Source organism: Leptonychotes weddellii, chromosome 6 (assembly GCF_054177405.1).
Source record: "Leptonychotes weddellii isolate Sample4059 chromosome 6, ASM5417740v2, whole genome shotgun sequence".
In the NCBI taxonomy this organism is placed as follows: Eukaryota; Metazoa; Chordata; class Mammalia; order Carnivora; family Phocidae; genus Leptonychotes; species Leptonychotes weddellii.
Window position 1 is genome coordinate 67,309,349 of NC_138374.1, and position 23,942 is coordinate 67,333,290.

Consider the following 23,942-nt stretch of genomic DNA (forward strand, 5'->3'; position numbering starts at 1 on the left):
TATACCAAGTATTACAATAAAAATAATACAGCTTACCATTAAGAAAATATTCTGCGTGACAGTAATAATTTTGAATATATTGTATCTCGCAGCTATCCAGGAAGTAATCACTACCTTACCCTGTTTTAAACAAAAATGTAGGGTTTGGTGTATATTTCTATATTGTGTTTTTTTAACAGGATTGATTTATGACTTCCTGAATGGCTCTTTATATAACAGACGTGCTGTTTTTGAGTGGTATTTCCTGAGACCTTCACTACTCCTAAGCATTAACATAGAGTCTAAGTCCCTTAGAAATGGAATTCAATACAACTACCTAGAAATTCTTCTGCCCTCAGAGAGGCATTGAGAACAACAAAGCTGCTTATCACCCTGGTTCCTTTACTAATAACATGGCTCTTCAGCCTTGTACCTTACCTGACCCACAGCTTAGTTAGGAAAATGTCTGCACGTCCTGAATTAATGATAACTCCATGAATTCTAAGCGCCCGTTATATTGAGTATCTCACCTTAAACATGATCAATCGTATAAAATATGCTGAAAAGCAATTCAGAAAAAATCATCTTAGGTCCCTGAGGGACACTGCCAAGTAATCGGAAAAGCAGACACCTGCCACTGAATGTTAACCGTAGGCTGGCTGTCACCGCCTACCGCCTCAGTGACTTAGTAATTTTGCAGTACTGAAGGAAAACAGAGATTTAATATGTTGCATTTTGGAGAAACAGGACCGATGTTCGAAATAGACATAAATGAACACAACAGGAGGTTTGTCCAGAGTTTCTCATGTGCTCTTCCTATCTCTTTAAAGCATGAGACCCAATATTTTTCTGGGCGTCAGCGAAGGGTCAGCTCAGTATAAGAAGTGGTATTATGAGCTGATGGTGGACCACACGGAGCCGTTCGTGACCGCTGAAGCCACCCACCTGCGGGTGGGCTGGGCTTCCACCGAAGGGTACTCTCCCTACCCGGGAGGCGGTGAGGAATGGGGTGGAAACGGAGTTGGAGACGATCTCTTTTCCTACGGATTCGACGGCCTTCATCTCTGGTCAGGTCAGCACCATCTGCATCTTCCCCTGCGTGTGCAAAGGAAATTTGTTGCCCTCTGTCTGTGTTTCCAAAAGCTAACTGCGCTACGTATATTCAGATACATTTATTCTTCAGAAATTTACCACGGAAACGATGAGTGAGAATGTTAAGTAAAAAGCAGAATTTCACTATGGGAAAAACAAAACTGTTACAATTATGGTACATTTCCAAAAGACTGTATTGTTGATGAACAGTATGTTTGAAAAGTGGCATCTTGATTCATAATAAACTGCAAAAACAAAAACAAAAACAAAACACACCAAATTTGTGTGTTTCCTACTTACTTGAACAGGTGTGTGTGAAACTTTAGCTTCCAATATAAACACCAAAAAGCAGATCCTGGAAAATAATTGGAAGAAATAGATTAAGTTCCATCTCCTGGTAGATAACGTAACATTGGGAATTGGTCATTTGTGATGTGTATTGTGAGGTGTCAGTTTATTATCAGATGACACTTTATGTGGAACTGTTTAAAAGTAAGTGTGTAGTTCATTTCACCAGCCATCAACCTGAACTTTGATAGTTGAGTATATATTAAGGATGAGTGATAGATGTAAAAATCATATCCTTTTCTCCAATTTAATAGAAGGTGCATTTTAGTTGGCTCCATTTAAAAGCTTAGTTCTTTTTTTTTTCTTTTTAATTTTATTTTATTATGTTATGTTAGTCACCATACAGTACATCATTAGTTTTTGATGTAATGATCCATGCTTCATTGTTTTCATATAACACCCAGTGCTCCATGCAGTACGTGCCCTCTTTAATACTCATCACTGGGCTAACCCATCCCCCCACCCCTCTCCCCTCTGACACCCTCAGTTTGTTTCTCAGAGTCCATAATCTCGATGTAGCTGTTTCTTAGAAACTGGAATTCATCTGGATTCTGCAGACATATGCTTGTACTCATAAAACTGCTTTAGAATACAGTTTTCATATTATTTTGTAACATATTAAGGATAGAGAAAATATGGAAAATATATGTATTTTTACATATAAAAAGCTGAAATCTGTCTCTTAGGGGGTACAAGAGATATTTGTTAATGTTTTAGAGGTCTGGTAGCTTATGATCATTTTAAAAGTTAAATTGAATTAAATCTAAGAGTTTAGTAATGGGTTTATAAATAAAAGCACTTCATGTCGTTGTATTTTATCATTAATATTCACCGAATTTTTCCTTTATTCAGTGCTAGTAGCTAAGTAGTCAGGAAGAGATGAGGCTCCATTTTGGATATTTCATCTAGGCACGGGGACATGTAGTTGGGGTCCAGGTAGGAGGGTGGTGTGTCTTATACACGCTGTACTCTTCTGGCCAGACCAGAGTCAGAGAGCCTGTTCCCACAGTACAGTTTTCCTACTGACTGAACAAAGGCAAGGAGCACTAACATCAGAAAGCCCAACAAACGTCAAGTAGAGGTGTAATGTCTCTCTTTATAATACATATTAATTCCCACCCTTCAGATTTTACTGTCTCCTCTCTTTACTTCCTACTATGGCCCCACATGCCATGGCTATTCAAGTGAATGAATGAAACATGTTAACTTGTTTTCCCATTACACAGAGATGAGGGGGAAGATTACTCTGATAGAATAATGCTGAATTGCCTCTAATTATTTTAACCGTACCATACCACTTTGTTTTCATTTTTGCATTTAATTTGAAGCTTTTTCTTTCAACTCACTAAAAGAACCCAACACTCATGGAGTTGACCTGTATGCATTACACTTTTTATTACAAGGTATTTATTAAATAAAACAGTTAAGAATGAAAACAACAAAAATACTCAGTGAATCTATGAATATATCTCAGAGAGGAGGATAGGTTGTGGAATTCAGGAGAAAATCATTTGAAACTTTATATCAGGAGAAAATACTCAGCTGTATTTTTTTTTTTTTTTAATGGCAAGAAAGTATGTACCGTGTCTTGCCTATAGTTGAAGGTGTGGTCTCTCAAGCTACTGGGGTCTGTCAGTCAGACAACAAAAAGAAATAAGTGGCATCCAAATTTTTTGGTAAGAAAGAAGTAAAACTTTCACTATTTGCAGTTGACATGATACTATATATAGAAAACCTGAAAGACTCCACCAAAAAGCTGCGAGAACTGATACAGGAATTCAGTAAAGTAGCAGGGTACAAAATCAGTGTGCAGAAATCTGTTGCATTTCTATACACCAATAATGAAGCAGCAGAACGAGAGAATAAGAAAACAATCCCTTTTACAATTACACCAAAACCGTAACATACTTAGGAATAAACCAAAGAGGTGAAAGACCTGTACTCTGAAAACTATAAAACACTGATGAAAGAAACTGAAGATGACACAAAAATATGGAAAGACATTCCATGTTCATGGATTAGAAGAGCAAATATTGTTAAAATGTCTATACTACACAAAACAAGCTACATATCTAATACAATCCCTAGCAAATGCCAATAGCACTAGAACGAAAAAATCCTAAAATTTATATGGAACCAGAAAAGACTCCAAATTGCCAAAAACAATTTTGAAGAAGAAAAGCAAAGCTGGTGGCATCACGATTCCGAACTTCAAGCTCTATTACAAAGCTGTAGTAATCAAGACAGTATGGTACTGGCACAAAAATAGACACAAAGATCAATAGAATGGAATTGAAAAAAACAAATAAATCCACAATTATATGACCAATTAATCTTTGACAAAGCAGGAAAGAATATTTGATGGGAAAAAGACAGTCCTTTCAACAGATAGTGTTGGGAAAATTGGACAGCAACATGGAAAAGAATGAAACTGGACCACTTCCTTTTACCATACACAAAATAAATTCAGAATGGATGAAAGACCTAATGTGAGACCTGAAACCATAAAAATACTGGAAGAGGACACAGGCAGTAATTTCTCTGACATTGGCCTTATTAAATGCTTTCCTAGTTTTAGATTCATAGTCAACAAAGACAAAGCTAAATCAGTTGGCTTTTGACTGATTTACCAAGGTCAGAGTCATAGTAATTCAGATAATTTTCTTGGGGGTCACTCTTCTGTTCTTTTTCTTTTTAATAAAGTAGAATTTAAATTTGTGATTTCTGGTATAGAGCACATTCTTTACCACTTAATCTGCTGTAATTTAAGGGTGGTGATGTTTTTTGGAACAAGAACTGGGCTCATGAGCACAAGTTTTGAGCTTTGTCTTCACTTATTCTTTCCAATTTAAACTTTGCACGGTGTTGCTACATTGTCCTCTCTGCGAATGCAGAACTGGATTTTGGGCATCCAAGTTCCAAGTGTTTGTAAGGGAGGGCCAAAAGTGTGAAAAATCTTGGTGCTTTGAGAGCATTTAAATATGGAAGTGTGGAAGAATGTCCTAGAACAGTAGAATAGAAAGATGGGTACAGATTTCTAATCCAGGAATGATAAATCACACTGCTGCTGTCTTACTTTTTTTTTTTTTTTAAGATTTTACTTATTTATTTGACAGAGATAGAGATAGCGAGAGCAGGAACACAAGCAGCGGGTGTGGGAGAGGGAGAGCAGGCTTCCCACCGAGCAGAGAGCCCGATGCGGGGCTCGGTCCCAGGACCCTGGGATCATGACCTGAGCCAAAGGCAGACGCTTAATGAGTGAGCCACCCAGGCACCCTGCTGCTGTCTTCCTTTATGGCTAGTACAGAGAACAGGAATGTAGTTGTCATCTGGATGTGATAGGTTTGCATAAATGTGACCTGAAAATGCTTCTAAGTGGATTCAACGGTACACACATACCACTGAAACTGTGGTCCTGAGGTTGTTCACTAGTGATTCTCTCTGTCTTAGCTGTTTGTTTCAGGCATCACAAGAGAGTTTGCCATGGTGGTTTTTAGTCCTTAGCATTAGCATCATAATATCCCTCAGACTGAGCAATATATTTGGAGTATGTAAATATCTGTATAATAACATTTTTATTAGCTATAGTTCTTGATACAAACAAGGGTATAGACCTTTTTATGTGAGTTGCATTGCTTTTATATGATTTTTTTAAAAAGCCATCTTTATTCAGGGAATTTTAGAAGTACTACTTGATAATGAATTTATTGCTTGCAGATTTGAATATTGATAAAATAAAACATTGACACATTTTAAAAAGTAGATATGCTCTACCACTGGCATTTCAGATATGCTGTTGGTAAAAATTTTGGCATGCTAGAAATTTTAAAAAGGTCTTATAAAAATGCAAATCTTGTATCGTGAAATCTATCTCTGTCTTTGCTCAAATTGAGAAATTTTGTATGCATTTGTGAGCATGTGTTTGAGAGAGCCTTACCTTCATGTCTTCCAGTGTGTCCACAGAGACTAATTAGCAAAGGAGTTTTGACATAGTCAAGAATGAGCATAGGCCACAGGTTGGCCGGGGCAAGAAATGACATTTATCAAATAATCCTTGTCACGCCTCAACTCGTATCCTGCTGTTCTCAGGAAGCCAACCAAGATCTTGTGTGAAATAAACTGTAAAGCAAACCAGTTGGCATGCACTTGCCTCTTAGCAAACAATGCACGAATGAACACATTTTCTGCTTTCCTTATCCCTATTATTTTTATTTTATAAAACAAAGGGGACTGAATATTTGGAAAGGGTCCTGACATGCAAGTCCCGCTGTGTCCGAGACTCTGTGTTCTTTTAAACCATTAATTTAATCATCATAATGACTCTGCAAGGTGATGGCATTTGGCTTCCAAGAAATCAAGGTTTAGAGAAGTTATGTAATTTGCTGATGGTCATACAAGTAGTAGGTGGTAAAGCATCTGTTGGAACTCAAGTCTCTCCCTCAAGATTTCTCTCTGACATCATTATATTATCAGCTTCAGCTGATTTGTACATCAGATGCCATCCTTCTCCAAGCAGAAGTTCCTCTGCATATCAGAAGGTCCATTTTACAATAAAGAGAGCAGCATGGCTCCTGAAAAAAAAAAAACAAAAAAAAAACAAAACAGTTTTTGGACAAAGGATTTAACATATAGCATTAATATGCATTCAAGATTTATTCTCTTCCAGTATTGTGCATTGATTTGTCAGTACCTACTCAGATCTTTGCCTCTGAAGATGATTCTGTGAGGAAAAAAAAAATCACCGTCCTTACTGTTTTTCCTCTATAGGCTGTATTGCTCGTACTGTAAGCTCACCAAACCAGCATCTGCTGAGAACTGATGACGTCATCAGTTGCTGTCTAGATCTGAGTGCCCCGAGCATCTCGTTCCGAATTAACGGACAACCTGTTCAAGGAATGTTTGAGAATTTCAACATTGATGGCCTCTTCTTTCCAGTTGTTAGTTTCTCTGCAGGAATAAAGTTAGTATTTCTATGTGTTGTGGTCTGTGTCCCTTCTGACTTCTTATACTTTCAAAGAAGACTTGGCACTGCCATGCCCCATGCACTGCTAACCTTCTACCTCACTCCTGGGCATCTGTGCCCAGGGCATTTCTTTGGAGGAGGAGGTAAGATTCACCCAAGAGAGGCATCTTGGGAGGCTGAATACTTTGTCCACCTGTTCTAGCATTTAGACGGGGCAGTCTGCTAACCCTACCCCAAATCTGTGTCCTGAAATATTTCAAGCCCATTTCAGTTTACTTCTTTATTTGATAAGGGAAATGAACAACACTGCATAAGAAAATACCACCTTTTCCTTGTATTTCATTAATTTTCCTTTTCTTGTCATCATATTTCCCCACCCCACTCCAAACCTCCTCTCTTTACAGAAACTGAATGGATTTTTTTTTTGTTGGTCTTCATCAGGTCAAGATATCTCCTCTCTGTGTTACCCTCTATCTGTTGTACTTGTAAATTATCTGCTGTGAACAGCTGGGTCAGGAGGGTTTCCTCTAACCTTTTGCTTTCTTGCTGTTACCAGATGGAAATAGATGAATGATAATTCTTTTGAGTTCTACAAAGAGAACTTTTTTTTTTTTAAAGATTTATTTATTTGACACAGAGAGAGACAGACAGCGAGAGAGGGAACACAAGCAGGGGGAGTGGGAGGGGGAGAAGCAGGCTTCCCGCTGAGCAGGGAGCCCGATGCGGGGCTCAATCCCAGGACCCTGGGATCGTGACCTGAGCCGAAGGCAGATGCTTAACCGACTGAGCCACCCAGGCGCCCCGAGAACTCTTTTTTTTTGAAGATTTTATTTACTTGAGAGAGAATGAGAGGGGGGAGGGTCAGAGGGAGAAGCAGATTCCCCGCTGAGCAGGGAGCCCCATGTGGGACTCGATCCTGGGACTCCAGGATCATGACCTGAGCCAAAGGCAGTTGCTTAACCAACTGAGCCACCCAGGCACCCCTACAAAGAGAACTTTAACAAGCGATGGTCTGTTGTGATAAGGGACTACGCTGTCACCTATGAAAATATGTGTATAGCTACCTCACGAGAGTGGCTCTCTTTTATTAAGACTGGCCATGAAGTTATTCTGGTTATTTTTCCCATTATAATTCTATTCATACGAATAATTCATGGTTATAGAAGCACCATATTGAAGAGGGGACAGAGAAAGCATGAAGTATTAGCTCTCCATGCACCAATGACCTTTTCTGTTCTGTTCATACAAATTGTATTTCTTTCTATAAGCTTCTGGAATGTTCTAAAATTTTTTGTTTTTCTCATTTTTTTTTTAAAGATTTTATTTATTTATTTGACAGAGAGAAACATAGCGAGAAGGGAACACAAGCGGGGGGAGTAGGAGAGGGAGAAGCAGGCTTCCCGCGGAGCAGGGAGCCCGATGTGGGGCTCGATCCCAGGACCCTGAGATCATGACCTGAGCCGAAGGCAGACGCTTCACCAACTGAGCCACCCAGGCGCCCCTGTTTTTCTCGTTTTTTGCTCTTTGCTTTTTATTTTATTTGCTTTATTATTATTGCTATTATTTTTGGCCTGAAAATGAACCACAAATTAGAAAAAGAATTGCAACGAAAGTGAGAATCTGATTTTATTTTTGTAAAAGCGAAGGGCCCATGAAATCAGTATTGTTTAGCTGTGTTTCAGAAAGCATTGTTCAATGGAACTTGTTTTAAATTATTTTTAATTAAAGGACTTTGATATATAAAAGGTTTTAGTAACGGTTTTTCTGGGGTTTTTTTTTTTGTCTTCGAAGAAGAAATAAGGTGACCTTTCTTCCGCAAAGAAAGTATCATTTGAGTTCCCTTTAAGGAATTTTACTGGGAAGTTGGACATTGGCAAGTGACTGTTATTTCTTTTTATCAGACCTCACGCAGTCCTGTAATTTTAAGTATATAGATATTTATATAATCTTTGCTCTTTCTCTGTTGACTCTTTGGGCCCCTGGAGACATTAAATGACCAATTACTGTGCACGGGTATTAGGTATTTCTCCTATAGGAATATGATGCATGTGCTTTTGCTATTTCTCCAGTGAGTGATAAGTTTTCTTGGATCCATCAATGTAATGTCATCAGCTTGTCCTCTCATCCTGTTTTACCTTTTGTGCTTAGAGGCTCTTAGACTCCAAGGTGCCCACACTCTGATGGTACTCAGGGGAAAGTGTGGCTTCTGATAAAGTTAATTTTGTGCTAATCATTTATTCCATGTGTTTTGTTGATTGGGGAACTTTCAGTATACCAGAGCTATACCTGACCCTGACATGCATCCTTTTTAGGGTACGCTTTCTGCTCGGGGGGAGACACGGAGAATTTAAATTCCTCCCACCACCTGGGTATGCTCCTTGTTATGAAGCTGTTCTGCCGAAAGAAAAGTTGAAAGTGGAGCACAGCCGAGAGTACAAACAAGAAAGAACTTACACACGAGACCTCCTGGGCCCCACAGTCTCCCTGACGCAGGCCGCCTTCACGCCGATCCCTGTGGATACCAGTCAGGTACCCAGAGCACCTACTGTCGTCCTCTTGTGCTGTTGTTCTGATGGGCAGTGGCTTTTGGACTCTTTTAACCATGGCCCGAGGAACACATCTGACAGTCATACAGTTTATATGCAGAATCAAAGTTTCGTAAAATAATGCTTACCTTTGTCAGAGCCACTCACCTATTTTGTAGTCAATTCTATTCTGTTTTTTAAAGAGTTATCTCAAGCCACTACACTGATTTCATGATGTACTGATGTGGGTCACAATTGGAGGTAATGCATACTAATTTTAGGGTGCACTTTTTACATACGGTGGACGTGGAGTTTAGTTCTTCAGTCACCTAGATACACTATTATTTTGAAGCAATTTAACTGACCTTTATCTTAAGTAGAGATTGAGATCCTGCACTCTATAGTCAGAGTGCTTGGGGTCAATTGCCTACTTGGGGACCTTGAGGAAGTCGCTCCTCTTGTGAATTGGGATGCTAAGAGTATGTTTGACAGAGTTAATAAATAACACATTAGCACGATACTTTGCAAACAGGCACCCGAGAAATGTGAGTCCTTATTCTTTTCTGTTTCATAGATGTGAACACATCTTGACATTGACAATGAATTAAATAATTGCTTTATCTTGATGCTAAAGTAACTTCAGTAAGGTTGGTTATGCAAGTTTGTTTGTGAAGATCCATGAGATTGCCTCTAAAGTCTGAAGTAGAGTTAATACCAGGCCTCAGAAGGTTCAGTTGTTGAGCAAATACTTGTTTAGCGCCTTGAATCCTGTTTTCTGTCTCATCATGCTGACCTTTAAATTATTGAGTGCAAGAAGCAAGCTTTGTTCATGGCTAAAATTCAGTGTGGTGTTCCTTGCTGCAGGATGGCAGGATATGTGTGGTGCTACCAAAGTTTAGTCGTAAACATCCATCCAGGGATGGATGATTGGATTATGCAGTGGGAGCGCATTGAGAATTTCCTATGACAGATTATCTCCATCGTTGTGGGGAAAGGGAACAGTGATAGCCTGCTCCCTGGGGAAACTGTCTCATCAGTGAACGTTGTAGGCAGTCACCTGCTCTATGTTTGTGGAGGGACTGGCTCTGGGGTGACACCTAAGTGCATTGCCACACACCAACAACCAACCCCTGACCTTGAAAACCATTCATGTTCTTTATGAAGAGGTCATTAAACTTCCTCTTTGGAATGAGAACATATAAAGATTGTTTTCCCTAGAAGCTTATTCTTGGAAACCATTAGAAATAACAGAGCAGAGTCAAGGGAAAAGCATAGATCACTGCAAATATTTACAGGCTCAAAGAGCCAGTGGATTATCCTTTGGTCACTGAATTGCCTTCATTCTGGCCTATGTGTAATGGCCAGTTAGTTTAAGAACTTTGGGGTGATTTCTCTTTTTAAGTGATGCACGCTCTGGTGCTTATATCCCACATCCATGAAGGCATTGTTCTTAATGGTGACTGTCCCCACCAACACCCGTCCTTCTTCGCAACTTTGTTCATAAATTCACTTGGAAACTAAGCTGTCCCACCAAAAAGTCCCCAAATTACCTAAACAATTTTTAGATATACTTCGTTATATTTTTATAACTACATTAGAAGGGTTGGAATCTAGTTATATTATTAACATTTTAATGGTTTACAGTGGTTTTATTTGTCTCAATTCACAGGGAGGACAGTTAGCATGGTTTTATTGCATTTGTTTCTGATGTGTGTTTTCTTTCTTATTTTAGATCGTGTTACCTCCTCACCTAGAGAGAATAAGAGAAAAACTGGCCGAGAATATCCATGAACTCTGGGTTATGAATAAAATTGAACTTGGTTGGCAGTATGGTCCGGTACATAATCTTGAAATTTATTTTCAGATTTGTTAATACATCTTTCTAAAAACATAACCTTTTCTCACTCATCCTGCTATGTGGTGACCTGAATCAATTAGATTGATTTTTTTTTCCCCTACACATTAGTTTTTGTTCAGTTTTTCTTTATAAGAGGGAATGACATTATGGTCGTGTTCGTTGAAGGATGGCTCAGTTGCCTAGACAATTGAAAAGTTGTCATTCTTGAGGCTGAGAGTTATATTTTTAAATCAAAGTTAACATATACAGACAATAGGCATTGACTTCTAAGCCCCTGAGAAAAAAAAATCTCATTGAAGTTGAAAGTGAAAGCTGAAAATGGAAAGAAATTAGTCATTTTCCTTTTCCTTTATCTGATGCTTCGCTTTTTTTAGTCTTAACTGTGTGTAGCAGTCAGTACAAGTCCTGTGGGCCGAGGGCCGCGGTTGGTTTCGTAGGTGGAAGACAGGCTGAGATACAATGATTGGATATATTTCCAAATTATTATTTAAAGATCTAAGGGGGCACCTGGATGGCTCAATTGGTTAAGCATCTGACTCTTGATTTCAGGTCAGGTCATGATCTCAGGGTCGTGGGATCAAGCCCCACGTCGGGCTCCATGCTCAGCAGGGAGTTTGCTTGAAGTTCTATCTCTTCCCTCTCCCTCTGTCCCCCCCTCCCCGACACCGCACCATGCTTGCTCTCTCACTGTCTCTCAAATAAATAAATAAATAAAATCTTCAAAAAAAATAAAGATCTTAGTTTACGGTTTGTCAATAAAATTTTTTTTTTTTTAAAGATTTTATTTATTTATTTGATAGAGAGAGACAGCGAGAGAGAGAACACAAGCGGGGGGAGTAGGAGAGGGAGAAGCAGGCTTCCCGCGGAGCAGGGAGCCCAATGTGGGGCTTGATCCCAGGACCCTGGGATCATGACCTGAGCCGAAGGCAGACGCTTCACCAACTGAGCCACCCAGGCGCCCCAATAAAATTTATATTAAAAAATTTCCTATGTAATTCAGTGTATCATATACCTATTTTTGGCAGGACTGTGGCAATACTTTTATTTTTATAATATTATTAGTCTAGGTATCCCAAAATTTATAACACTTTCTTATATTTGACTGAATGTAGAAATGAGTGCATTCACCCTGTCATAGTTTATTGCATTGAGCTTTAAATAAAGAACATTTTTTATTAGTGTTAGTGGTGAATACCATGTGATACCCCACACTACTTCCTCATGTTTATATATTAATTTAGAGCTTCCCATTTTCACATACACTCTCTCAGATTATTGGGTTAAATTTTCATAATAGCAGACAGGGCTGTTATTTCAGTTTTGCTGGTGATGACATCTCTGAGAGTTGGGCCTTGACAGTCGCAGAGCTCATGAGGAGCTAGGACTGGGATCCAGATTTTCTAGCTTTTACTCTAGAACTGTTTTCACTGTAAGACTTGCCAATGCTCTTAGAGTGGCTGAGGTAGGAGACGGCAAGAGTTTCACAAATGTGTGCCTGGCAGTGGGGAAGGGGAAACATGATTGCGAGACATGTTTTAGAGTTCACGTTTGGGGTGTGGGGAATAGAGGGAGGAAAATCTGCACAAGTTTCTGGTTTTTGCTTGGACACCTGAGAGGACAGTGGTGTCCGTGATTCTCCCATGTAGAGAAGAGAGGCAAAGTGGACATTACATAAATGGGGAGTAGATTATTTCAGGACTTGGACACCTTCATTTATACTTTGATGTTTAGAATTCAGAGTGAGATTTTGTAATTCTATATTTCATGTATGCATCTACCCATTTAATTAAGTATGTATGATACATGCTTTTGTGTAAGTCCTGTTCAATTGTAAAGATCACCAGGAAGAAGAAATAATATGTTATTTTTAACTTAGCGATGACCTGAAGAGTTTTAAAAAGTTCTTGCAGGGCGCCTGGGTGGCTCAGTCGTTAAGCGTCTGCCTTCAGCTCAGGTCATGGTCCCAGGGTCCTGGGATCAAGCCCCACATCAGGCTCCCTGCTCAGTGGGAAGCTTGCTTCTCTCTTCCCCACGTCCCCACTTGTGTTCCCTCTCTCTCTGTCTAATAAATAAATAAAATCTTTAAAAAAAATAAAAAAATAAGAAATAAAAAAGTCCTTGCTTAGGTTTGTGTACTTTTTAGGTGGCATTTCTAGAACCTGGAAATTATTCTCATGGAGTAATTTTGTACCCCAACAGCACATGGCTGTCATCTAGGCTACCACATGGTAACACCTGTGTCATTTAGGACTCCAAGAAGATAATCTATCTACTAGTGCAAGGATCTAGAACATCTTTCTCATTAATTCATTCCTAAAATCTTGGATTTTGTTTACTCTGAATGGCTAATACACACTTTCAAGGATTAGTATGAAAAGGCTAACTGATTTTGTTAAGGTAAAGGAATAATTTGCAATATCTGCAAGTTACAGTGGGTGAAATGCACAGCTGGAACCCCTGCAAAGACTTTAGATCAGTCACATTGTCGATGGATATCTCTAGTCTGTTTGGCTCTAAACACATAAAATTACTACACATTAAAACTAAGTCAACACTACACCTTTCTTACGTAGACTTCATTTCAATACATGAAACATTTGTTGAGTGCCTACCATGTATTAGGCATGTTCTAGGTGCTGGGAATACATCAAAGAAGAAAAGAGAACAAAATCCCTCTTTTCTATGGTCTTACATTTTAGTGCCTGCAGATAGACCCTAAACCAGTAAGTGTCTGGTTCTGCCAGCAGGTGGAATTTGTTACGGAAGAAAATGAAAGTGTAGGGTGAGTGGGCAGTTGGCCATATTGGGAAGGGGGACAGGATGAACCTGGTTGAGGAAGTAAGATTTAAGCAAATGCTGGAGGGGCTGGGGGGTGAGCATGTGGGTGTCAGGGTAGAGCAGGCATGGGCCCTGGGGCCAGGAATTGTACCGAACAGAACGGGGCCCAGATAATGCCAGGTTTTACCACTGACCGCAAACGTTAGCGCGCCTGGGGCTTAACAGGGACAGCTTTGCTAGGGTGATAAGCTGAACCTTCCCCTTCATTTTCCTGCCATGCAGTTGGATTGCCATTGCTGGTGTCTGAAATTGGAGATTTTTATTATAAGGATTTCTGTCCTGTTTCAGGTTAGAGATGACAATAAGCGACAACACCCATGTCTGGTGGAATTCTCCAAGCTGCCTGAACAGGAACGCAATTACAACTTACAGATGTCGCTTGAGACCCTGAAGTGAGTTTCTTACCTTTTCCTATTTTCTGATCTGCCTGACCTGAAACAAACAAGGTATTAATACACTTTAATTCAGTTAGAATTAAATTAATTAACTCAGAACTTTTCATAATCACAGGTGGATTGGATCAATATTTGTTGGGAATTAGACTTTTGACCCTGCTATTTTATGTCTTTATGCTTTATAAAGTATTTACCAAAGAGTGTTTTATGGATATTTTGGGTATTACAGAATACGAGGGTTTTGTGATCAGGTACAGTGCTATTTGCTGTGTGGGCCAGGGACCAGGTCTGTTCACAAATTGCTTTTGATTTGTGACAACATAAGTAAAGATACTAAGTGTTGAGAAACTTTTATACCAATTTAAGGGAACAATTTTATGTCTTACTGTATCTCATAATTTATAAATTGTAGGCTTATATTTTATATGTCTTCATTTAAAAATTTTAATTTTCTCTAACAAGTTTTATTGTATTTTATCAGAGAATCAGACCACAATAGGCTGGAAATTAAAAGAAAATTGGCCCTTCATCACAGATAGTTTGAGAAACACTGCTCTAATATATTTTAAAGATGCTGAGTTAAAACAATTGTTTATTTTACTGATGGATTTTTTAGTGCTGTGAATCTCTAAAATGGAATGGAATCCATTTACCACCCTTTTTTTTTTTCTTCCAGAGAGTACCTTGTTTTTACCATACCATCTTATTTTTGGGGGGAGGGGGGGGCGCGTTTGCCTGCCCGAGGAATGATCGCATGTTGAAAAAAGCTGCCTTAGGCAATTTGCATGTTATCTTTAAAGGCAGATTTGCTTTTCAGTGACACTGTCAATTGTGTTCAGGAAATTTGCCACTTACCATTGCAAATGAAAGAATGAGGTGGGGTAAAATAAAGGAAGGAAAGTAATTTTAAATTTTAATATAAAAAGTTTATAAAAGGGGTGCCTAGATGGCGCAGTCAGTTCAGCATCTGACTCTTGATTTTGGCTCAGGTCATGATCTCAGGACCTGGAGCCTGCATAAGATTCTCTCCCTCTCCGTCTGCCCCTCCTCTTGCTCTCTCTCCCTCTCAAAAGAAAAGAAAAGTTCAGAAAATATTTTTAAGAAGACTATAATGTTTCTTTAATTCCTTTTCTATCCTTGGTGGCCTCTAGAACCAGATTTATTCAAATAGGTCACTTACCCTAATGCATGTTTGTATTAGGCTTATATACTTGTGAACATTTTTGTTTGTTTCAGTTTTGTTAAAAGAGTAAGGAGTTACTTCCTTGAAGTGATTTTACCAAGGACCCAGATCATAAAACTTCATCATTGTGTCAAACTCTAGGTTTTGGGTTCAGGGGTATTTCTTCAAAGATGTGATTGTAATAATCATTACGGAAATTAACATATTGGGCATAGAGTGAGTTTAGGTTCTACTAGTAATTTAAAAGGAAAGGGAAATATATACAAATCAAGTAAATTGAGAACCTCCCAGAGATAAAAATTGACAGAGCTTGCCTGTGATGAAGAATGCATAATGCATGGCTATGACCTGTGTACCTTGTGTTTAGGATCCCCTGCCTCCCTTTGTATTCTTGATGAGGAGCTTGTACATTTCAATAAGTGATTCACAGCAGCTCACCATTTGCTCATCTTATACAACGAAATGTTTTATTGAAAGGTCATGGTCTAAGATAATTTAGTTAAATTTGTAGTACATTCCCTATAATTTTAGTGATTGACAACTAAGCCAGCTATTGTAAAGGACAGATCCCAGGAAGCAATGAAGTGGAGAAAACTCTGTATTTGCATAGTGTGTGGAGTCTGACTGCATGTAATCTGATCTCATTCCTAAGAGGGACCGGGGGCTGGTTTGATCAATCATCACACTGCATGTACCCTGGTGCTGTAGCCCATGGTCAATGCTAATGACCTTTTCCATGAGCTAATCCTCAATATTTTATGATTTTACAATGAGCTGATTTAACCTATTTCTTTAAAATTTAAATTAGAACAAGGAGAACCCCTACTTCTCCAAAATTCACACTTAGCCCAATCTCCCTAGTTGAGAGTAAGCATGGTAGTTTCTTTCTGTATTTCCATTAGAACCTTGTTTACTTGGTAGCCCCCAGAGCAGCGTAAGTAAGAACACAGGCTCTGGTGTTAGATGGTATGGGGTCAAGGACTTGCTGCTCCAAAGGGTGTCTTAGATTTTCCGAACCTTAGATTTTCTTCCATCCGTAAAGTGGGGGTCATGGTGTATCTGCTTCATGGAATTGTGGTGGGGACTAAATGATAATGCTGATCAAGCTTTGAACACCGTATGTCTGACACACCCCATAAAAGTATCATGGGAAGGGGACACCTGGGTGGCTCAGTCAGTTAAGCTTCTGCCTTCAGCTCAGGTCATGATCCCAGGGTCCTGGGATTGAGCCCCATGTCAGGCTCCCTGCTCAGCGGGGAGCCTGCTTCTCCCTCTCCTTCTGCCTGCCGCTCCCCCTGCTTCTGCACTCTCTCTCTCCCTCCATCTCTCTCTCTCTCCCCCCCCACAAATAAATAAATAAAATCTATAAAAAAATTCATGGGAAGGATCAAAACTTTATTCACTTGGATTCTGAGGAGTGCCAAGTAACAAATAAGCAAAAGCTTACTCCAGAATATCCCTTATTTTGGATTGAAGGGTGATTTCATGTGAATATGAATTTTAGATGCTCTTTCTGTGATTTTTTTTTTGTCACATAAATTGTTGGGAAAGACAGCTTCAGATTTGCTGGCCATCTGTGTATTGCAGAGCCCTGCAAAACTTCCAGCACCCTCTCTCAGGACAACCCAGTGCTTACAGCATGCCTGTCAGCCCACCCCCAATTTAACCAGTGTCACTAAAGTTTTAATTTCTGCTTTACTTAAGTAATTTCTGAATTCCAGATCTTAACTTTTGAATAAATGACTTATGTTTAGGAAATGAATGTTACAAGGATTCTTAATATCTCATATACTTTCATAGAATCTTTCTTCGGAAGTTAACAAAAATAGAGCAAGACTAGAACAATATTTTTCTTCTGGTCAAGTAGTTTTTTTCCTTAAAATTGATTTTGGGAAATGCAATGTGTTTGTATATATATGTAGGGAGGGATGGGAGGCATAAGGACACAGGGACACCAAGGAGAGCAATAGGGAAGGGAGAAAAGTAGTTAAGGAAGAGGCATGATTTTTGTCTAAAAGAGAAAGTTTATTTAGGTAATTTTATAGCTTCGGTCAGTTCTTGATCTATCCATAGTTATGCAGGTTAACGCTTGGAGGGTAATCTCACAGGGTCATCTTCATTTTGACATGTATAACCTAAAATTTAATGTGATAACAGTGTATGTATAAATACATGCAGCTCTATCTACTTATACCATCTGTCTATCTGTCTCCAGATTTTCATTTTTCAGATGTTGTGGAGGATGAGTGTAAGTGAATTGTAGATACTTGCCATATCCCTACTGGAACTGACTAGACCCTAGAAATTCTGTAACCCAAAAAGGATAAGCCATTGTATCTTATTCGAGAAACCACTCCTTGTCATGGATAGTATAAACTTGTTCCATATAAACCTGGAGGACTCTAAAGGGAGTGCATGTGAATTGTAAGGATCTTTCTTGGGAAAAATCAACCGAAGGTCATTCAGGGGAGGAAAAAAATAGAGTATCTTAAAAAATGGACAAGTAAGTTCCTGGCAAACAGGGACCCTGATATGTCATTTGAAAATGAGATTTGTTTCTAGACTAGAAAGTCCCTAAAGGATTAAAAACATATGGGGAATTTGTATCTAATGAAGGTTGCATTTCAAACCAGGGGTAAAAGATGGATTATTTAGTAAATATTTTATGGAGAATAGATATCCGTCTGGAAAAAAAAATAAAGTTAAGCTTTCCTTAAGCTAATAGAATCCCTTCCCCATCACTCCCTCACAGGAAAGCATGGACATTTTCCTTTAAATGATTTGACAAGTGGGGAATTTCTGAGTGCCATATAAAACCCAAAAGCCGTAAGAAAAGATGTAAAATTTTGGTTACATAAAAACAGATTTGGAATTCTGCTCGGAGATAATAATATAAAGGAAGTAAAAAGACAAACTAGAGAAAAATATTTGCAACTCAATCTCAGACACAGGAAGAGCTTCTAAAATGCAATTAAAAACCCATATCTAATGGGAAGTTGAACAAAGAATGTTTTCACAGAAAAAAAATAAATACAGATACCAAGCATATGAAAAAGGTGCTCAAATACACTTATTTTAAGAAAAATACATGGGTGCCTGGCTTGCTCGGTTGGTGGAGTGTGCAACTCTTGATCTTGGGATTACAAGTGCAAGCCCCATGTTGGATGTAGAGATTATGTAAAAATAAAATCTTAAAAAAAATACAAACTAAAATGATGAGATACCTTTTCTCTCTGTCTCTCTTTTTTTAAAGATTTTATTTAGTTGTCAGAGCGAGAGAGCACAAGCAGGGGTAGTGGCAGGCAGAGGGAGAAGCAGGCTCCCTGTTGAGCAAGGAGCCTGATGTGGGACTTGATCCCAGGATCTGGGATCAGGACTTGAGGTGAAGGCAGTCGCTTAACTGACTGAGCCACCCAGGTGTCCCTAATGAGATACCTTTTTTTTTTTCCTATTTATTTATTTATTTTTGATGCCTTTTGAACCTACCAGTTGACCAAGTGTAAGCAGTTTGAGAACTGTATGGGAAGCAGGTAATGTCATACATGGCTGGTAGGAATGTAAATTACCACCGACTCTGTAGATATTTGACAGTATTTGTGAATCTTTAAAATGTATAATACCCTATGACCCAGTAATTCCATGTCTAGGAATTTTTAACCTACAGATGAAGGATATAGTACATGTATTAAAGGTATGAAGTTATTCATTGCAGCATTGTTTGTAATAACAGAAGCCTATGAACAAAGAACTGGGTAAAAACATTATGACACATCCAACTAATGGAATACTTCAGAGCTGTTGAAAAATAAACCAGCTTTATATGAAAGAACAGTATATCAGAGTTATGCTATAAGGTCAAGATGGAAAATTGCAGAGAACTCTCTCTTGATATGTACCCATTGTGTAAAAGGGGGAAAGAGAAACAATATACATGCCCTTGTGCATGCTCACACACACACATAAACTTGTGTTAGTAATTTCACAGATTAGAGCAGGATATTCAAGAATCAGTAGCAATCAGTGCCTTTAGGAAAAGAAAACAGGACTACAGGGAGGGGATTGGAGAAAGACTTACTCTTCAATATATTGCTCTTTGTGATATTTCAATTTTCAGTGACTTACTCATTACTCAGAAGTAAATGATTTATAAATAAATGTTTTTCCTTTGCTTTAAAGGCAATTTCTGCTCTGCTTTCAAGGTGGACTGTTACACCTGATTCCCCTCCGCCATTATGTTGGGTTATTCTGGAGGTAGAGAAGGAGTTCTTGCAGCTTATCTCTGGTTTTGTTTTCCAGGACTTTGCTGGCATTAGGATGTCATGTGGGCATATCAGATGAACATGCTGAAGAAAAGGTGAAAAAAATGAAGCTGCCCAAGAAGTAAGTTGAATGCCTAAGCAATATTAAATAGCCTGTGCATTGATTCAATCATGCAATCAATTACTTGGGTGCAAATGGATTGGACCTCTTGATGGATACCTAGATGACTTGCCCTGAGAGGAGACAAAACTCAGAAAATATTGGGAGTATGTTATAAAAAGTGTGTTATTTTTCTTGAATGTAGGTATGTGTGAACACACCGGTGCCCATATCCCTAACTGCTTATATCTAGTTTTCCACTTCACACCAAAAGATATTTTTATAATTTAATTTGATTTTTTGAAGATTTATTTATTTGAGAAAGAGAGAGAATGCAAGTGGGGGGAGGGGCAGAGGAGAGGGAGAGAGAGAAACTTAGCAGTCTCCACGCCCATTGTGGAGCCTGACACGGGGCTTGATCTCACAACCCTGAGATCACAACCTGAGCTGAAACCAAGAGTCAGATGCTTAACTGACTGCACCACCCAGGCACCCCTAATTTAATTTTTACCAAAAGAACATATTTTAGGAAGAGTTATAAAGTTGGTATTATTATCCCCACTTTAAGATGAGTAAACTAAGGCCATGAAGCTATAGGGGTGATTTTTGCCTGCTGGGCTATAGCCTCTGTCCGTGAGCCTGTTGAACCTCTCAAAACTTCAGCTTTCTCAGCTGCTAACAGGTGATACCTTTTTCATGGGGAAACGTTTGGTATTAAATGAGTAAGTTCTGGATGAATGATTGCTGTTTCATGTTATTATGTTTGTTTTAATTTCCAAGGCCTATGCTTTATAAATGGCAGGTCTGGCCATGTGTTAAGTAATATGAGGATAAAGCAAAGCAGCCACCCCATACTCTCCATCGATCACCCTGACCTCAAGTTACCCCTGATAAACATAAAATCAAAATAGAAATCGTGAGCTTTCTCTGCAGATGCCAGTTCATGCCAGTAGTTCAACAAAAACTGTTACTCAGGTATTCCGTTAAAAAATGTGTAAAAGCTATGTTACTATGTAGCATATTTTTAAGTTCTAAAAGTTTTCTTCAAAAGTTTAAGCACTTCCATTGGATGCTATTTTAGGGCATTTTCACGTATTTACATTTTGAAATGACACTTCTTTGTCAGTTTTGAGAATCACTAATAAAAGCAGATCCTCAGTGATTAGATATGTACCATCATCTATTTAAAACTATATATAAATGTTGATAATATGTTTTTTGCATCATTTTGTTTTTCTCTTTGAATTGTATTTCCAATCCATTTCCTTCACAAAATGTTACCCTATTAAATATATTTTGATTGATCCCTCTGATCATACTTCTTTATAACCAAATCTAAATTGAGTTTTGTTTTGTTTTCTGTGATCACAGTCAGTAAATGTTGACATTTTCTTCTGACATATCATAATTAATTGGGTATACAGGTCTTCAACATAAATTCATTTTTGATAAAAATCAATGTAAAAAGTAAGATTTTATTGGAAATAGTGCATAATGAAATGGATTCAGCTGTTTTTCCATTTATATCATATACCCATGTATAAGCATTTATTGATAGAAAGACAAGTTCTGGGTCATTTGCATTCTTTGTTTACATAAATAAATACATTTTTATTAAAAAATTCAGTTCAAAGAAAAAAATCTGTTGAAAGAATGATAGAAAAAAAATCATTCAGTTCAATGAACTGGAACTTAATAGTGGTTCATCCTCAGAAATCATATTTGATGACCTATCACATGATGACTCAGTCATGTCCTTCCTTGTTCAGTTTTTTAAAAGCAAAAAATTAGAAACTGCCTTACTTGGGAAAGAATTTATTATCTTCTTATTAAAGTCACTCACTATCTCAGTTTTTTGGTAATTATATCATAAAGGCATTATTAAAATGAGAAACAACAACAAAAACTAGTAGTTATATCTGCTACTCATTCACTTAGAGGTGCTATACCTGATGTACATAAGGATAAGAAGATGGAAATACTAATTTCAGATTACTTTTGCCAGCATAATATATTTAAGAAACTATTATTATCATGTGCTATGTGTGTGTGTTTGTGTGAGTGTGTATGTCTTGTCAAAACTTTGGGGCAAAGTAGTCACTCTGAAAAGTATGAAATCTGTATGATTCCATCTATATGACATTCTGGAAGAGACAACACGATAGAGTCAGTAAAAATATCAGTGGTTGCCAGGAGTTGGGAGGTAGGAAGAGATGAATGGTCAGAGCACAGGGATTTTCAGGACAGTGAAAATATTTTGTATGACACTGTAATGACTAGATAATGTCATTTTACATTTATCAAAACCCATGAAATGTACAACACCTAATGTAAGCCAGGGGTGATGATAATGGATAATGGATGATAATGATGTCTCAATGTAGGTTCATGAATTGTAACAAATGTACCACTTTGCTTGGAGAATGTTGATAATGGGGAAAGCTTTGTGTGTGGAGGCAGAGGATATCTCTGTATCTTCTTCTCAATTCTGCTGTGAACATAAAACTGCTCCAAAAAATAGTCTTAAAAAAATAAACAACCCCCCCCTTGGGGTCAGAATTTAGCTTATTCAGTTTATGGAATTCATTTGCCATAAAACCTAATTAGTAAAACCAGTTTTCACTGTGAAAACCATCAGTTTAAATAGAATTATTTTTGGTCAGAAAATGTCAGGCTTCTTTTTTCTGTTGAAATAAATGGGTTGATGTATGTTTCTGTAATAGCCACCTCAATTCAGATTTATCTCTAAATCTGAGATAAATAGAAACCAAATGATTGATCAATGTATACATAGAGCATAGGGTTTGCAATAAGTTAGTCTTGTTGAGGGATGGATTAAACTTCTCTGCCTTCATAATTTTTTACTGATGTCTTTTATTTGTGTTGCTTTTAGTAGTTCTGCATTACTTGAAAATAGATGGGGGAAATGGACACTAAAAGGACACCATTAAATGGAAACTATTCACCTGCTGGCAGTCTATACTACATCTCAATTTTCCATGAGATACCATCTTATTATTTATTGGCAAAAATTAAGAAATTTGATAATAACAAGGATTGATGTGGATGTAGATTCACACAAGTCTAAAAGGTTGGAATGTATTTACAGTCATTTTTAAAGCAGTTTGGCGTAATTGTATAAAATTAAACATTTGCACATCTTCTTACCCAGCAGTCACTCCTAGAGATATGCCCTAGAGAAAGTCCACACCAACAAACATGAAAGCCATTGTTTTTAGAAATATTATTTTTAATGGCATAAAAATAAGGGAGAGGAATAGGAGAAATATTTTTCAGTAGGAAGATGGATTAAGTTGGATATAATCACATAATAAAATGAATGAATTTTAGTCATAAATGGCAACATAGATGAACCTAAAAAATAATGTTGAGGTCAGAAAAGAATATATCCCACAAGGCTATATAAAGTATAATACTATCTTTAAGACTGAAAAACAAAACATTTATATATGATATGTATATATGTGTGTATATATATATATGAGGAGCACACAGATACAGTTGTATTAATAATATTCTAATTCTTAACGTGGTGGATTAATGGAATTCACTCTATTATAATGCTTTAAAGCATATTCTTTTGTATCAAGAATAGTTTTTTTTTAAATTTTATTATGTTAATCACCATACATTACATCATTTGTTTTTGATGTAGTGTCCCATGATTCATTGTTTGCATATAACACCCAGTGCTCATTATAACACATGCCCTCCTTAATACCCACCCCCCGGCTACCCCGTCCCCCCACCTGCCTCCCCTCCAAAACCCTCAGTTTGTTTCCCAGAGTCCATAGTCTCTCATGGTTCATCTCCCCCTCCGATTTCCCCCCCTTCATTTTATCCTTCCTTCCATCTTCTTTTTTTTAACATATAATGTATGATTTGTTTTAGAGGTACAGGTCTGTGATTCAACAGTCTTACACAATTCACAGCGCTCACCATAGCACATACCCTCCCCAATGTCTATCACCCAGCCACCCCATCCCTCCTACCCCCCACCACTCCAAAAACCCTCAGTTTGTTTCCTGAGATTAAGAATTTCTCATATCAGTGAGATCATATGATACATGTCTTTCTCTGATTGACTTATTTCGCTCAGCATAATACCGTCCAGTTCCATCCACATCGTTGCAAATGGCAAGATTTCATTCCTTTTGATGGCTGCATAATATTCCATTGTATATATATACCACATCTTCTTTATCCATTCATCTGTCAATGGACATCTTGGCTCTTTCCATAGTTTGGCTATTGTGGACATTGCTGCTATAAACATTGGGGTACACATACCCCTTCAGATCACTACATTTGTATCTTTGGGGTAAATACCCAGTGGTGTACTTGCTGGGTCGTATAGTAGCTCTGTTTTCAACTTTTTGAG

The 23,942-nt window shown here is 38.0% G+C and overlaps 1 protein-coding gene across 1 annotated transcript in view; it reads left to right on the top strand.

Moving 5' to 3' along the window:
• The window catches only part of RYR2 (ryanodine receptor 2), a 652,366-nt gene that overhangs the window by 352,367 nt on the left and 276,057 nt on the right, over window positions 1–23,942 (top strand). Inside the window, exons 20-25 of the mRNA XM_081824340.1 lie at window positions 810–1,051; window positions 6,187–6,379; window positions 8,695–8,911; window positions 10,640–10,744; window positions 13,892–13,995; window positions 19,478–19,561. Of these exons, the coding sequence (XP_081680466.1) occupies window positions 810–1,051; window positions 6,187–6,379; window positions 8,695–8,911; window positions 10,640–10,744; window positions 13,892–13,995; window positions 19,478–19,561 (945 nt within the window). The remainder of the gene's footprint in view (window positions 1–809; window positions 1,052–6,186; window positions 6,380–8,694; window positions 8,912–10,639; window positions 10,745–13,891; window positions 13,996–19,477; window positions 19,562–23,942) is intronic.